The following is a 14,136-nucleotide window of genomic DNA, read 5'->3' on the forward strand; positions in this document are numbered from 1 at the left end:
CGAAGCCTCCAGAATTAATCCACTTAGAAGGTCCGCTGACGGCGTCCTCGAGGCCACCGACGGCGAGCTCAGCGGTTATGACCAATCAGGTTGTGGATAAGGACAAATTTTGAAGGGATGCTTAGGCAAATTTTGGAAAAACTCGTCCACAATTTTAAAAGAAGATTTTGGACGAAAATAGGGGAGGAGCCAGAAGACTCTAGTCTGGAAGAAGAGGAAGTGCTAGCGAGCGTTTCTGGAGGTTAGAAAGGTTCCAATAGTGTGAGAAATTCTTCGAGAGATTGTAAGAGTGGAGGGAAAGTGAGAGATTTCTTTCTCCTTACTACTTCGAAGATGAATTCTATGTGTTGTAAAAAAAGAAAGAGATTCAGAGGAACTTCGAGGAGTGTTCTTGGGGAGAAATTAGAGATAAGTTATTTACTTGTTGTAGTTTGTATGACTTTGATTTTATATATGAATTCCGAATTTTGTTGTGTTTTCCCCTAAGATGTGTCAATATTAAAATATAAAATAAATTGTGATGCTTTTTCAACTCCAAACTTAATTTACATTTTGATCTGGCCAATTTAATTGTTAAAATATGTTGTGAAACATATGATCCAAGAAATGGAGTATGAGTTCTACAACAGAGTGAAGATCACATTTGATTTCATGGAGGAGAAATTCGTTCATGGAATTAAGTACAGATAAATAGGGAAATATTATTTATTGGGTGTAGAATCGGGAAGATTTTAGAGTGACAAACTAAAATCTCCAATTCGATTTATAGTTTTAGGTTTCGATGCTAGATGTTATCCCCCGGGTGGAGAGAGAAGAGAAACTCTATAGTGAGAGATAATATCTTCCTTACTTAACTCGTCTTCAAGACTATTTAAACAATATATCAGCCAATGTGTTTTATAGCATCTCTAGCAAGAGTAGAGAATATTATTTCTCCTATTTGACACAACACAATTAGAATATTTCCATAACATAATTCTTATACTTGTTACTGATTCATGATAAGAAAAAAATACTTTATTTATATTGCATTCATCTTACAAATCATGACATGAATCAATTTGATCATTGTGTAAGTGCTAGGGCGTCCTCTGAAAGCAACGTGTTGTATAGCTTAAATATAGTGAAAAGTGTGCAAGGGCTGCTACACCGGTGCCCGGGTGTAGTGTTAAATAAGCAAAGGTTCCCACATTACGTGCAAATGCGGGTAAAAAAGTTAGTCTATGAAACTAATGAAACTAATATTAGGACAGGATCTTAAAATATAGGTACTCATGTCAGCGTCAACATTAAGTGGGAAGTCAAATATATTGCTTATACTTTGATTACAATGTTTTAATTGATTTTTTTCATATAATGTGGATCATTTCTGAAAATAATTTGATTAAAGAAAATATCCTATGACAGGTAGCCATAGTAATGCTTCACTAGAAATGAAATGATTAAAAAGCATGTCATATAGTGGTTAGGCCATGGTAACGCCCAACTAAGTGGGTTTTAGTAAATATTGTTTTCCTTTTTTTCAACATAGAGGGCCCACTTCTTTGAAAGAGGTTAACTTGTAAACTCCATTGTTTTCATAGGGGGTGCTCATTGTGGGACCAATGATAGCTGCAAGTGATTCCCTTGCTAGTCATATGTGGGTAACGAAAAGCCTGTTGGGCATCTTCCCAATAAACAATGAGAATATCTGAGCAATTCAAACCTATCAATAACACTTTACTACTACAAGAGCCACAGCCCAGTAATGACTTGGAGACCTCCGCCCAGCATTAGACATAATAATAGCCTTTGAAAATAAAAAAAAAATCCCTAAATGGCCAGGATGAAAGATCAATATAGAATAAAAAAAACTCCTGTCGGACCAAAAGATTGACAGAACACAACCGGTAATCTTCTTTCCACACCGGATCAAAAATCAATAGAATGTAGGGTAAACCTCCTTTTTTTCCTTCATTTATATTGAGTCGGTCTTCTAATCTCTCTCCACATTTTTTATTTGATTCAAAGATCAATGGAACGCAAAGCCTTAAAACTCCAGCTAAATAAAAAATTGACAAAAAGCAAAAGTCCTCAAACTTTTTTATTTGTTCCTGCATTTGCCTTCCAAGGAGTATTTTAAAAAAGATGGCCTAAGGCTGTTGGACTAGAATCATCTAAGGTGCATAGTTGCAGGAAAAAACCAAGTAATAAAGGGGTTCAAGAAATGTCAGAGAATAGGATATGTTGGCTTGAGCAATAAAAGAAAAACGATCGTGTCAACAAAGCATGTGTGAAAGAGGGAGTGAGTTGCATTAGTTTGAATATAATGCCTTAAGGATTTGGAGAGCGTTGGAGTCGAATGTATGCAAGAGAGAATATTGAGTCAAATGTAGGAGAATGTGAACAAGGAATTCATGATAGAACAAAGAATAATCCACATAAAAGAGGCAGAATTTTAACGCATAAGTTGGAGATATGAAGATGTCTTCCTAACAATCAATGTTGAGTGTGGATGCAAACATAACAGAGAAGACAGGAGAAAAGTTCTCATGTAAAGGATACCAATATTAGAGGTAAGGCACAATAACGAAATTCTTGCAAGTTAAAGGAAGAGATGACAATTCACTGGAGTTGGGGAGAAACGCCAGTGATTTCATGCAAAGGAAAAAAATCAATGATGAGGAGCTTCATGCGAAATAGAGAATCAGATCATCAGGCTGAAAGGGCATCAAGAGAAAAAAAGAGAAAGTGAATAAGTTGGGAGCACAAGAAAAAATACAAAAATCTGCAAGTTTTAGCCAGAGGAGAGTGCAAAAGAGCAACTCACACGTGTTGGCTACCAATCTTTCTAGTGTCATGGGTTACACGGCTGACAGGGAGAGGTTATGAGCATATCAAGCAAAGATATCTTGAAAGTTAGGTTGCAAGAATGGAGAGCTAGGCATGGATGCATATACTTTTGATCTCATTTTTTTATTATATATAAAGCATTACTATTATTGTTGATGTGTATTTTAAGGGAGGTAGAGAACTTAAAACCTCTGCTAAGGTTTCTTTCTTAAGGTTTATATGTGATTTACTTTAATAAAAAAACTTAATTTGTTCGGTATTTGATTAAAGTAAATCACATATAAAGTATTTGTACAAAGAAATTGGAATACTCCAAAATGCCCTTTTTTGATGATTCAGAGTTCCCATAAATTAGCAAATTCCAAATGCAAGGAAAACTTGCAAACTATGACCTTGTCGTCCTCCCACCTCTCTTGAGTCGTCCTCCCACCTCTCTTGAGCTTCAGCCCACCACCACCTCCACTTGCCCACCTTCACATGCCACTGTCAGTCATCACCACCTCCACTTGCCTGTCTCACCTACCACTGTTAGTCATCACCACTTGAACTTGCCCTCCAACTACTGATGTCAGTCATTATCAACTCCACCTTCCCACCATCAAAAACTGCCACTGCTAGTCGTCATCGCTTAAACTTGCCATCACCTGCCATTGTTAGTCGTCGCGCTTGAACATGCCCTTGTCGCATTTCAATGCATTTGAAATGTATCATAACAAATACAAAAAATATTTCCATGCAATTGATTTACATCTAACCAAACGTTTTTGCATTTCTAAAACACATGCATTTCAATTATTCTATTTCTAAAATGCAAGTATTTTAAAAACATCCAACCAAATTGTCCCTTAATGAAAATAAAATTGCATTTTGTTTTGCTCAAAAGGATAGTTCATTTACTTGCATGTGAAAAGCTTGTGCAAACTCTTCAAGGGTGAAAGGCCAAAGTCCAAACTCACCAGCAAAAGTAACTAAGAACTTCCAAACCTGCAACTCCATACAAACAAATATTAGAAAATGATTTTTGTAAAATCCACATGCACATTGAGATCACTACAAAAGGTTTAAGCATTTATTAAAAAAAGAGTGATTGTCAGGTCCAATGACAAAGAAACAAGCTTTAATAACAGAGCTTCCAGGTTTCGAAAATAAACATCTTACATTTCTGTAAAATGTTTTGAAGCATATGCTACCATAGCAAGTTATTTTCATGTGATTATTAAAGCTATTGATTGCATAAGAATTTTCACCAGGTACGTAGCAAATAAAAAGATCATAGCGTCAGAAGCAAAATCTATAAATAACTAGCACAAAATTTAAAAATGAGTGTTATTAAAAATCAATACCATGAGAAGGTTTCCAACATTCTCTTCGGAATCCGTCCACGGCAGTATGGGAAAAGGCCGCTTCATAGGCACTGATTCTGGAGGAAATGTACCTAACATATCTGAAGCAGGTAAATATAACATATCAGAATCTTTAACTGTAAATTTACAAGGAAATGTAAACAAACAGTGTCAATATAGTGAATAATTCATGAAATAGAATTAACAAAAAATACTTAATATCACAACAGTTTCATAAATATTTCATCATTTCATGGGTTGGATTACCAAAAGTGATAGAACAAAAAAATTCGGATGTAGCTTCTATTTATTTCTATAATAGAAATATAAATACTTTAGAACGGATTAGTAAAATTTATTTATTCAAACAATCATTTACAGAATCTTGTTACTGATATCACATTATATGGCATAATATCACATAGTCAACAGAATGCAACATGTTATTGTACGTATATCCTTACAAAAAAGCTGCAGAACCAAAAAAACAAAAAAAAGTACCTTGGAAAGTATGAAGGTTATCCAAAGTATCCTTGTCAAGAGAATAAATGGATGATAAACCTTTCCTTGAAGCAGCTAGCTTCATTAGTTCAAGTTGCTCATCCTCTATAAGTCGAATGTTCCCTTGAATATTTCCATGAGCTATAGAGCTTCTATTAACAGCTTCCTCCATGGAAGCTACTCCCAATTGCAGTTCTTCTGGCTGCCTCACCTTCTCTTCCTGAATACAATAAGAGATTTGTGTATATAATTGAGGCGTGTCTATTTTATGTGCTAAGGGGCTGTTTGATTCGATATAACATAGAAAAAACTGTTATCGAAGTAACAGTTTAAGATCTTTGCTCTGCTATTGCCTTTGAATCGAGGTAATCTGAACATTAATAGCCCAATTGTCATAAGTAAAAGACAAGAAAAGTAAGGCTAGAACTGTCATTTACTATTCAAGATAGCCTTGCATGGTTAACCAATATAGGCCTTGAACACACTTCGTACACTTAAAAAAATAATATTACTTAAATAATACCCTAAATAATACATATAAAACACTATTATATCAATGAATATCTGCTAGAAAATAATATCTTACTTCTATATTTCCATTATTCAGCGTCTTTAGGCAACTTTTAAGTTGATCAACATACTGCAACTTCCCCTCATCAGTTTGGTTTCCATGAAATACAGCTTCTCCATTGTTCCTTTCATGATCAAGCATCTCTTTGTCAGTATGTGTCTGCACCCCTCTCCAACAGGAAGACCATTAATGATTTAGTTTTCTATAAAGGAAATAAAAGACAGATGTATAATGAAAGATTTACATAAATACCACTCAATTCTTCCCTATTTACATATCTAACACCTAAATATTGTCAAAATTTTGAGAAAAATAGGCTTAAATCTGCATATCTCGATTGTTTTTTCCCTTTGCTTTCATTCCATTAAATAACAATCTTACAATCTATTTTAAGAGTGCATATAATCTAATTTAGGTAACTTAATAATACATATTCCTAATCTAAATATTCAGCTAAAAGGGAAATAAATCAGAATAAAGATATTGGAAATAAGGAAGCTTCTAATTATAGAAAACTTCTAATTTAACTCTCTAATTTCCGTTCTTCCTGATTGAGATTCCACCTCAAATTGATGTTGACTGACCAGAAAACATCAATTTGCTAACAAGAAATTGATAACACTGCCGGGACAAAAAATCCTCAAGTCGTGAGTGTCGAAGCCTCTGAATGCCGAAGCCTAAAAATGCAGAAGCCCAAGAGTGTCAAAGTCAGAGAGTGTCGGAGCCTAAAAATGTCGAAGCTCAAAAGTATCGAAGCCCAAAAGTGTTGAAGTCTGAAAATGTCGAAGCCCGAAAGACCGAAGCCTGAGAGTGATGAAGCCCAAAAAGGCCGAAGCCAAGAGTATCGAAGCATAAAAATGTCGAAGCCCAAAAGTTTCGAAGCCCAAAATTGTCGAAGCCCAAAAATGCCGAAGCCTGAAAGGCCGAAGCCTGAGAGTGCCAGAGCCCAAGAGTGTTGAAGCCTAAAAATGCCGAAGCCCAAAAGTGCTGAAGCCCAAAAGTGTCGAAGCCCAAGAGACCGAAGTCTAAGAGTGCCGAAGATCAAGAGTGCCGAAGCTCAAGAGTGTCGAAGCCAACGCAGGAGGACCAAGCAAACCGGAACGAAGTGATATGAGGCGAGGAAGCAGAGAGAAGCGCAAGCCCGGATGACTCACAATGAGGAGAAGGCACAGTCGATGCTCAATCGCTTCATTGCGATGAAGAACGAGGAGAAGCGCAAGTCCAAGGAGCGTCGTCCATACCTCACCTCGGAGTGCCGCGATCTTGCCGAAGTCGACCGATGGCGCAGTGAAATACTTTGAGAGATTGGTGTCAATGTGGCTGAGATCCAAACCGAGGGCCTCGATGAGCATCTCCTCCGTGATCTCAATGACGAGATCAACAAACTTCTTCACGAGCGTGTCCACTAGGAGCGCCGTATCGTAGAACTTGGCGGACAAAATTACACGAAGAATACCGCCAAGAAGACGGATCTTGCACCATTGATGTTCCTAACCCTTCCGGTCGTCTCATTAACACGAAGAAGCCGACGAAGCCTAAGTGGAAGAAGCAACGATCTGAAGAAATCATGAGACGACCGGCAGACGAACCAACGAGAATCAAGACAACGAAATAGTTACTCCCTCCTTCCCGTCCTGCAAGAAGGCAGGCGAGAAGGCTTGACGGTACTCCAACAATTATTGGTGGTTATAGCAAAAATTTGGCTCTGATGTCATGTCAAAATTTTGAGAAAAAAAGACTTAAATCTGAATATGCTCGATTGTTTTTTCCCTTTGCTTTCATTCCATTAAATAACAATATTACAAACTATTTTGGATACAAAATAAAGTGCATATAATCTATTTTAAGTAACTTAATAATACATAATCCTAATCTAAATATTCAGCTAAAAGGGAAATAAATAAGAATAAAGTTTTGGAAATAAGGAAACTTCTATTTATAGAAAACTCCTAATTTAGCTCCATAATTTATGTTCTTCCTAATTGACAAATATCAATTTTTACATATATATGTCACCTTAACTCTACCTGAAAAGGTGTATATAACTTTAAAAAGTTAAAAAAAATGGTATTTTTTATGTGATATGAAAGATTTGGGTGGTATAAAAGTAAAAAAAAAAGGTTTGGGTGTTAGATATGTTATTGCATAGGAATCGGGTGGTATGTACGTAAATGCCCCAAGGATAATTAGTACAGATATAATCACCTGTCTTTTTAAACATTGTTTCTTACATGCCACCATCCTATCCACTGCTTCAACTTCATCTGCTGTTCGAGCCGCTTCACTCTGCAAGTAATATAGGTTGCTGGTAAGGAATGGGTATAAAAGAGCATAAACTGTTAAGGTGAAGCACATCTATACCTTGTGCAGCCTCTCCGCTTGAGAAGTAACATCGTTGGCCAACGTATCAGTTAATACAAACTTATCAACTATATCATTGATGGGGTAAATCGTAAACTGAGCTTCTGCTGCAAAATTTGTAGTGATGCAGATAACTACAATTAACAGTTGAAATCAGAAGAAGCCACCTCTCTTGTTGAGTCAAAGGCTGCTAGTAATATCTGACCTTGAGGAGCGTAGTCTGGATGCAATTCCTTTTTTTGAGGTTGTTGCTTCCCAGAAGAAATACATGGTGACTTGCTACCGATAGTATGGGCTGAAATTCATGAAAATGATAATGAATACTTCATTCTATCTAAGATAAATGTCTAACTACATTAAAAGAGTTACCACAGTTCCAAGACCTGAGTCAGGATTAACTGAAGAGCCAACTTCATCGGAAGGCATTCTCCAAAGTGAGTTTTGCAGGCAATTAAACTCTGTTCGTTGGAATACAGATGATGTCTGCATTGAAAAACATTACCAATATAAAATAAGCATATCATCATCAGCAGTAGAATTTAATCCCAACTATTTGGAGTCTAGATTTATGATTCATTTTCCATTTATCTTACCGAATGTTCTTAGGGAACTAAGCACATTCTTCACAGGTCATTCTAAAAAACTTCTATCGGGCTCACCTTGAGTCTACCCTCTTATCCTTCCAAATCCTTCATGAAGAAATCCGACGGTTTATTCTTATCAGAAAGAATGCTTCTATCAATGATCTGAGCAAAAATTTATCTAATTTCTTTAGTTAGTTTATTTTAACAATTTTATTTTGTAATTCACGGTTTGTAGTTTCAGATACCGAAGTTAACCCACGCAACAATAAAAAAGTAAATATTATTACTGAAATTCAAATAAAAAGTTACAAACAACCAACTTAAATAACAAATAACAACAGACACGACACGCTAACTCCCGCTAGGGTTGGATCAAGGGGAGGTGGAGATGGTTGGTGAGGGTCGGGAAGGAGGCAAGATTGTGGACGAGGTGGTGGGCTAGCAAAAAACAGCAAGGCAACTTTTCCCTGATTCCGGACAGCAAGCATACAGCAGATATTGACGTCGCACTGCTGCCCGGGATGTTGGCAGCAAAGGAGGAGAGCTGCTATAGTGACTAGGGGCCGTTTGGGGCAGCTTATAAGTGCGGGCGTCATTTTCAAAAGCCTCGCCGTTTGGAAAATACATTTCGGCAGCTTATCCAAAAACCCGGTTGGGTTTTTACACTAAACATAGGTCGCGGGTCGAACCCTGCGGGCCATGTTTCAATATAAGCACAAGCTGCCCCTAGATCGCAGGAATGTGGTTCGGAGTGGCTGGAACAACAGCCAAGGCTGCAGATGAGCGTTTCTAGTGGCCAGAATAACAGCAAGAAGGCAAGGGAGATGGGTATGGGCTAGAACAACAGCAAAGAGACGGCCAAGGCGGCAGAAATACAAAACTACAGAAAAAAGCAAAAAGAGGTTGCTCCAGGCGGCTGCAGCAGAGAAGGGGTGACCGAGAGCGATGTGGGAGGATGCAAAAGGGGATAGAGATGATAATCACCATGTTCGAAAGAGAAAAAGCCGAAGCACCACCCAATCCCACAGATACAACCCTCGAAGTAAGAAACAGACGCCGACGACTGTCTTAAACAAACTCGTGCAAAAAACTGACTTCTAAATTATAATACAACACATATATAGGAAAAAAGAATAATGGAAATGAGAGCATAAAAAGAAAGAAAACGAGACTTCGGCTCGTTTCCCATCTCCCGTGATCGAACTGGAATCGCAGCTCCGGTCCCACATCCGAAGAGAGAGCACTCTCGGGGCAGTCTCATGGGGTTGGGGGAGCTTTGACCTCATCTGCAAAAACCTCTATCTCCTTACAGTATGACGTTAGGCCAGCCCCGTTTAAGTTGGCGAAGCTACTATCATCTCCCGAGGTTGATGACTCTTCGACTGCGACCTGATAAATGTAGAAAACAAATTTGAAAGGAATGAATTCCCTTAATACATTATTCAGAAATGGGGTACATATATATAGAGAATCAATCCCTCTATATTTAGAAACTTACCAAACATATCCACCTAAATTAGGAAAGAAGATAATTCTGAATAAAAAAAACATAAAATAAGAAGGGAATAAACCAAATCAATGGTTTCATAAGATATCTCAATCAAATCCTCCAAGATTTAGAGGTGATGGCCGACCCACATGAGAGAGGTAATGACGCGGGGGCGCTCGGGCTAGCACAAATGAGGCAAGGGCCACACGTGATCCTTTCGTGCGACCCATTCTTTCTTTTGGACCAAACTAGTCCAAGTTTTCACCCATCCAATAAGTCAGACAGTCCACTTGGGTCACTCATAATTATCCTCTTATTATATATTTGTATTCCTGATTTTCAAGGTTTAGTTTTTGGCATAAGTTGGTTTAGGACAACCATCGGCGTCCATTTCTCCCTTCAAGGGTTGTATTTGAGGGATTGGGTGTTGACCAGCTAAATCTCTCCCGAGGTGATGATTATACTCCCCTATCCCCTTCCACATCCTCTCATCACACTCAGTCGTTGTATCTCGCTGCAGCCACCCGTAACAGCATTTGATTGTCAAGGGTGGAACCAGCCTCTTTTTTGAGGAGCGGTGGGGCCAAATTACCTCCTTAGACCCAACATGGGATGGCCTAGAGAAATGAAGGGCGAGATGATATTTCTGGAATGACAAAATTGATATTTCGGAAGGAACAAAAGACCAAATTGCTCTCTCATTATAAATAAAGATTAGAATTTCATGTGGGCCAATTATTTTTATATAAGTTTTGGAGTCAAGCATTTTAAAATATAAGTTCTATAAAATACATATTTAATAAATATAATATTTCAATTAATTATATTTATATTCTTTTATCAAATATAAATAATAATAATAATATTTTATTCTAAAAATCTTAAAGCACTTAAATAAATTTGGGACGCCATTTCATGCATTTTTCCCATCTCTTTCCCAAACAAAGAACGTGTAGAGAGAGAAGGCGAGGGAAAAGTAAGATTTTAGAGATAGAAAGTTGCTTTTGGGAATGGGGACCATAGAGTTGATTTCGTCCTTTGGGCTAGTGTTAACCTACGTCTGTTGAGGAAATTGTCCAACACTATGTAGGCTGTTGTTAACCTACTTTAGATGTCAAATTCATTGTTTTTTTTAATAAAGTTATAAAATTTATTTGCTGAAATTTTGTACAAACTCAGATCTACGGATATTTACAAACCTTTCACTGCACAATTTTTTATATATTGTAAATTAGACTGTGTCGGGCATATCGATATAAAATATTTATTTTTTTATGGGTATTATGTTGTGCAATAGTTTGTATATTTTGGTACGTGCGTTAAACATGATAGTAATACTTTAAAAATTATTCTCAACATTCCATAAAAATTGTTTTGCAAATTTTGTTTGAAAAAATGTGTAGATTTATTTCCCCTGCGGATTTCACTCGCGTACTCTGATATGTATTATTTTCTATAGCATGTGGTGATACTAATATGTCAAAATTATTAGCATTTATATGTTTTTGTATCAAACAATATGCTAAAAATGATAAAAATGAGAGCAGTTGCAGGTGATTGTGATTGGACGGATGCATGTTATGCGCAATCAAGTGGAGTTATAAGAGGTTTTGTACTTATGTAATTATCCAATTGTGTGTTTGATACATCTGAGCAAATGTAAACAATTTGAGGTACAAGTGGAAGTGGAGTTATAAGGGGCACAGGTGAAATATGAACAAGTAGAAGTAAAAGAAGACGAAAGAGAAAATTTTAAAAAATTTTAAATAAATAATTAAATTTAACATTCATGTTATTTTCCTACACTTGCGATATCATGTTGCTTATATTGTTATTTAGCATATGTCTGATGCAGTTACAATTTCTTGTATTGGCACTGTGATACATACTACACATGATATTTTTACATGTTAGATTTATTTACATGTTTTTTTAAATATTAAAAACCGCAGTAGCTTTTGCGTAGCCTACTAAGTTATGGTTGCTCACCCTTGTTTTACTCGCATGTGTTACTTTAGGGAAGGATAAGGCTCAAGTGGAGTAGAAACTTTTGCATTACTTGTGAGATTATGATTTTAGGTATGTCAGTGCATTTTATTTATATTTGTAGCAGTCTTGTAGATGTTTATATTTTGATGATTAAGAGATTATGGATGTGTTTGGGGTGTCGGTGCGAAGACGATGTGGTGCCGCACGGTAGTTTTTCCTGTTTGACAAGACTGTTTTTTGCCCGTGTTCTCAAAAAGATGCAGTTAAAAGCTGCATTTTTTCATTAGATCTGACGACTTGCGATGGCTGCTAGAATTTTGTGGTTTTTTTTTTAAAAAAAAGTTATAATAGTCACTGTAACTTTTTGAATTGCAGCTTCTTCTACAAACAACTGCAACAGCCTCAAACAGACCCTAAACCATGATTGTTGTATATATTTTCTTTTCTTGTAAAGTGATATGATTTGAATAAGTTTTGGCTATTTTTATTTTACAATATTTGATGATGTTAGTGGTTTTTATATATGAAATCTAAAGAAAAAAATAAGTAAATAAAATTCCTTCCAAATAAATTTTGGGTATTAATTTATCTATTATCACCTCAACACGAGATGACCCGCCTCAATATAACGAGTTACATCGAGCTGGGTTGTGACAAGTTTTATCCTAGGGTTTATAGCATCTGTCATACAAAAATTTCATCTCCAAAAAAAATTTTTCTCACCCGGCATCACCCTTAGACATCTCCTTCCACCTACCCACCTAAAACTTAGGGTCTGTTTGGGGCAGCTGCAGCTTATCCAGCTTCTGCTGATAAGCAGTTTATCCTGATAATCTGCTGATGACCAGCTGATCCGGATAAGCTGTCTGGTTGTTTGGTTAGTGCGTCTGGAAAACAGCTGATTCTGGAAAATTGACCATTCTGCCCCTAATCTGAATAAGTTGTTTAGCTGTTTGGTTAGTGCGTTTTGTAAACAGCTTATTTGCAATTTTTTTAGTTGAATGAACAATCTATCACGCAGAAGTTATAATTTTCTCAATAAAATTAAAGTTCAAATGTTAATACATGAAAATACAAAAGAGTTCCTTAGTTTGTTGAAGCCTCTCTATTCTCTCGCTCTTCAATCTCTGCTCCAGTACTCAGGACAGCTATTAAAACCAAAATAAAAATAAAAATAAATCTATTTCCAGGAAGAATCTTAGGATAAACTGATGAAGAAAATTTGTTGTTAAATGGCAGAGGACAAGGGGCACTACAGCCGAATCAATTGTTAGTTGAGAAATTTAGAAACATACCGCATAATTCTTTATGTATTTACATATCAACATTCAAAGTTTGATATTTACACTTATAACAGCTTGTTGCCATAAACACATGAATGCAAAGATGCATTTCATTTTTAAAAATACAACGAACGAAGTATTTATTTTGGATGTGATGTTAAAAATTGGAGTGGTATATATATAAATATGAATGATAAGTTTTAAGCAAATATATGAGAACTTTGTGGTGTATATGTAATTTAAATAATGTCACTTATTAATTTTAGCACAAGGGAAAGAACAAAATGGCAGCAATTATAACACTAGCATAATGGGAAGGATTTTTTTGCAAAGAAATTTAATTTTTAAAGCTGCTAATCATTTTCAGCATTCAACAAACTTAAAATTAGGGAAAGAGCACACATAATATTTTACCTCTTGCTAAGCAAAATGGTCAGCTCATCAACGTATACAGCTCCAACAAAAATTTTTCCCAAAAAAGCTGTACCAGCAGCATGAAGACCACAAAAAAACAAAAACCAAAAAAAAAAAAAAAATTCAAGTCTTATTTAAATTTGCAATGAACTCAAATAGTAATCCACAAACCTTAGCAATGGTCAGAAAAATTGGGCACACAACACTAATTAGGGTTATCTTGTTCTCCCTCATCCTCAATGAGACGTGGCTGAGATTCGGCTTCCCTGCTGCAGTTCTTAAGGATCTTCTTGAGCTTTTTCAGTCCCAATACTGGAAAATCCTTATTCCTCCTGATCTTCATGTACTCCTCATATCTCTTACAAAACTTCATCCCCCTCCCCTACCTGCAGCCTGGTAGAAAATGGAGACGAAACAGAGCAGAAAGATTAAATTCCCCACTTCAGTTGCGATAAGGCACCGTTCAGATCAACATATACCTAGGCTAGCTCCAAATTAAGATCTTTTCACTAAAACAGAGTGGAGGAAGGAGAGAAAGAGAGAGCTCAGCTGAAGCCTGGAGAGCAAGATGGCGCGGGTAAGACCGAACGGAAGGAGGAGGAGGCCCGGAAGAGAGGGACGGAGGATGTGTAGGATGGGGAGCCTGACTTTCGGCGTCGGAGACCAACGAACTTCGAATGGCTTTCAGCAAAGGAGAGCAAAGGTTAGCGAGAGAGGGGCAGAGGCGTAAAACAAGGGACGAAAACGCGGATCGCGGGTATAACCCCGC

General features: G+C 36.8%; 1 protein-coding gene across 4 annotated transcripts in view; it reads right to left on the reverse strand.

Annotated features, from left to right (window-relative positions):
* LOC110029671 (homeobox-DDT domain protein RLT2-like) overlaps nucleotides 1-14,136 on the reverse strand; it is a 67,933-nt gene that overhangs the window by 22,639 nt on the left and 31,158 nt on the right. For 2 of the 4 annotated variants that reach the window (XM_020732073.1, XM_020732072.1), the window contains exons 4-11: nucleotides 7,992-8,091; nucleotides 7,814-7,903; nucleotides 7,609-7,715; nucleotides 7,453-7,533; nucleotides 5,263-5,406; nucleotides 4,677-4,896; nucleotides 4,176-4,276; nucleotides 3,730-3,816 (exon numbers count right to left, since the gene is read on the reverse strand). In XM_020732073.1, the coding sequence (XP_020587732.1) occupies nucleotides 3,730-3,816; nucleotides 4,176-4,276; nucleotides 4,677-4,896; nucleotides 5,263-5,406; nucleotides 7,453-7,533; nucleotides 7,609-7,715; nucleotides 7,814-7,903; nucleotides 7,992-8,091 (930 nt within the window). The remainder of the gene's footprint in view (nucleotides 1-3,729; nucleotides 3,817-4,175; nucleotides 4,277-4,676; nucleotides 4,897-5,262; nucleotides 5,407-7,452; nucleotides 7,534-7,608; nucleotides 7,716-7,813; nucleotides 7,904-7,991; nucleotides 8,092-14,136) is intronic. The other 2 variants (XM_020732074.1, XM_020732075.1) reach the window with 2 other exon arrangements.

Source organism: Phalaenopsis equestris, unplaced genomic scaffold (assembly GCF_001263595.1).
Source record: "Phalaenopsis equestris unplaced genomic scaffold, ASM126359v1 Scaffold000600, whole genome shotgun sequence".
NCBI lineage: Eukaryota > Viridiplantae > Streptophyta > Magnoliopsida > Asparagales > Orchidaceae > Phalaenopsis > Phalaenopsis equestris.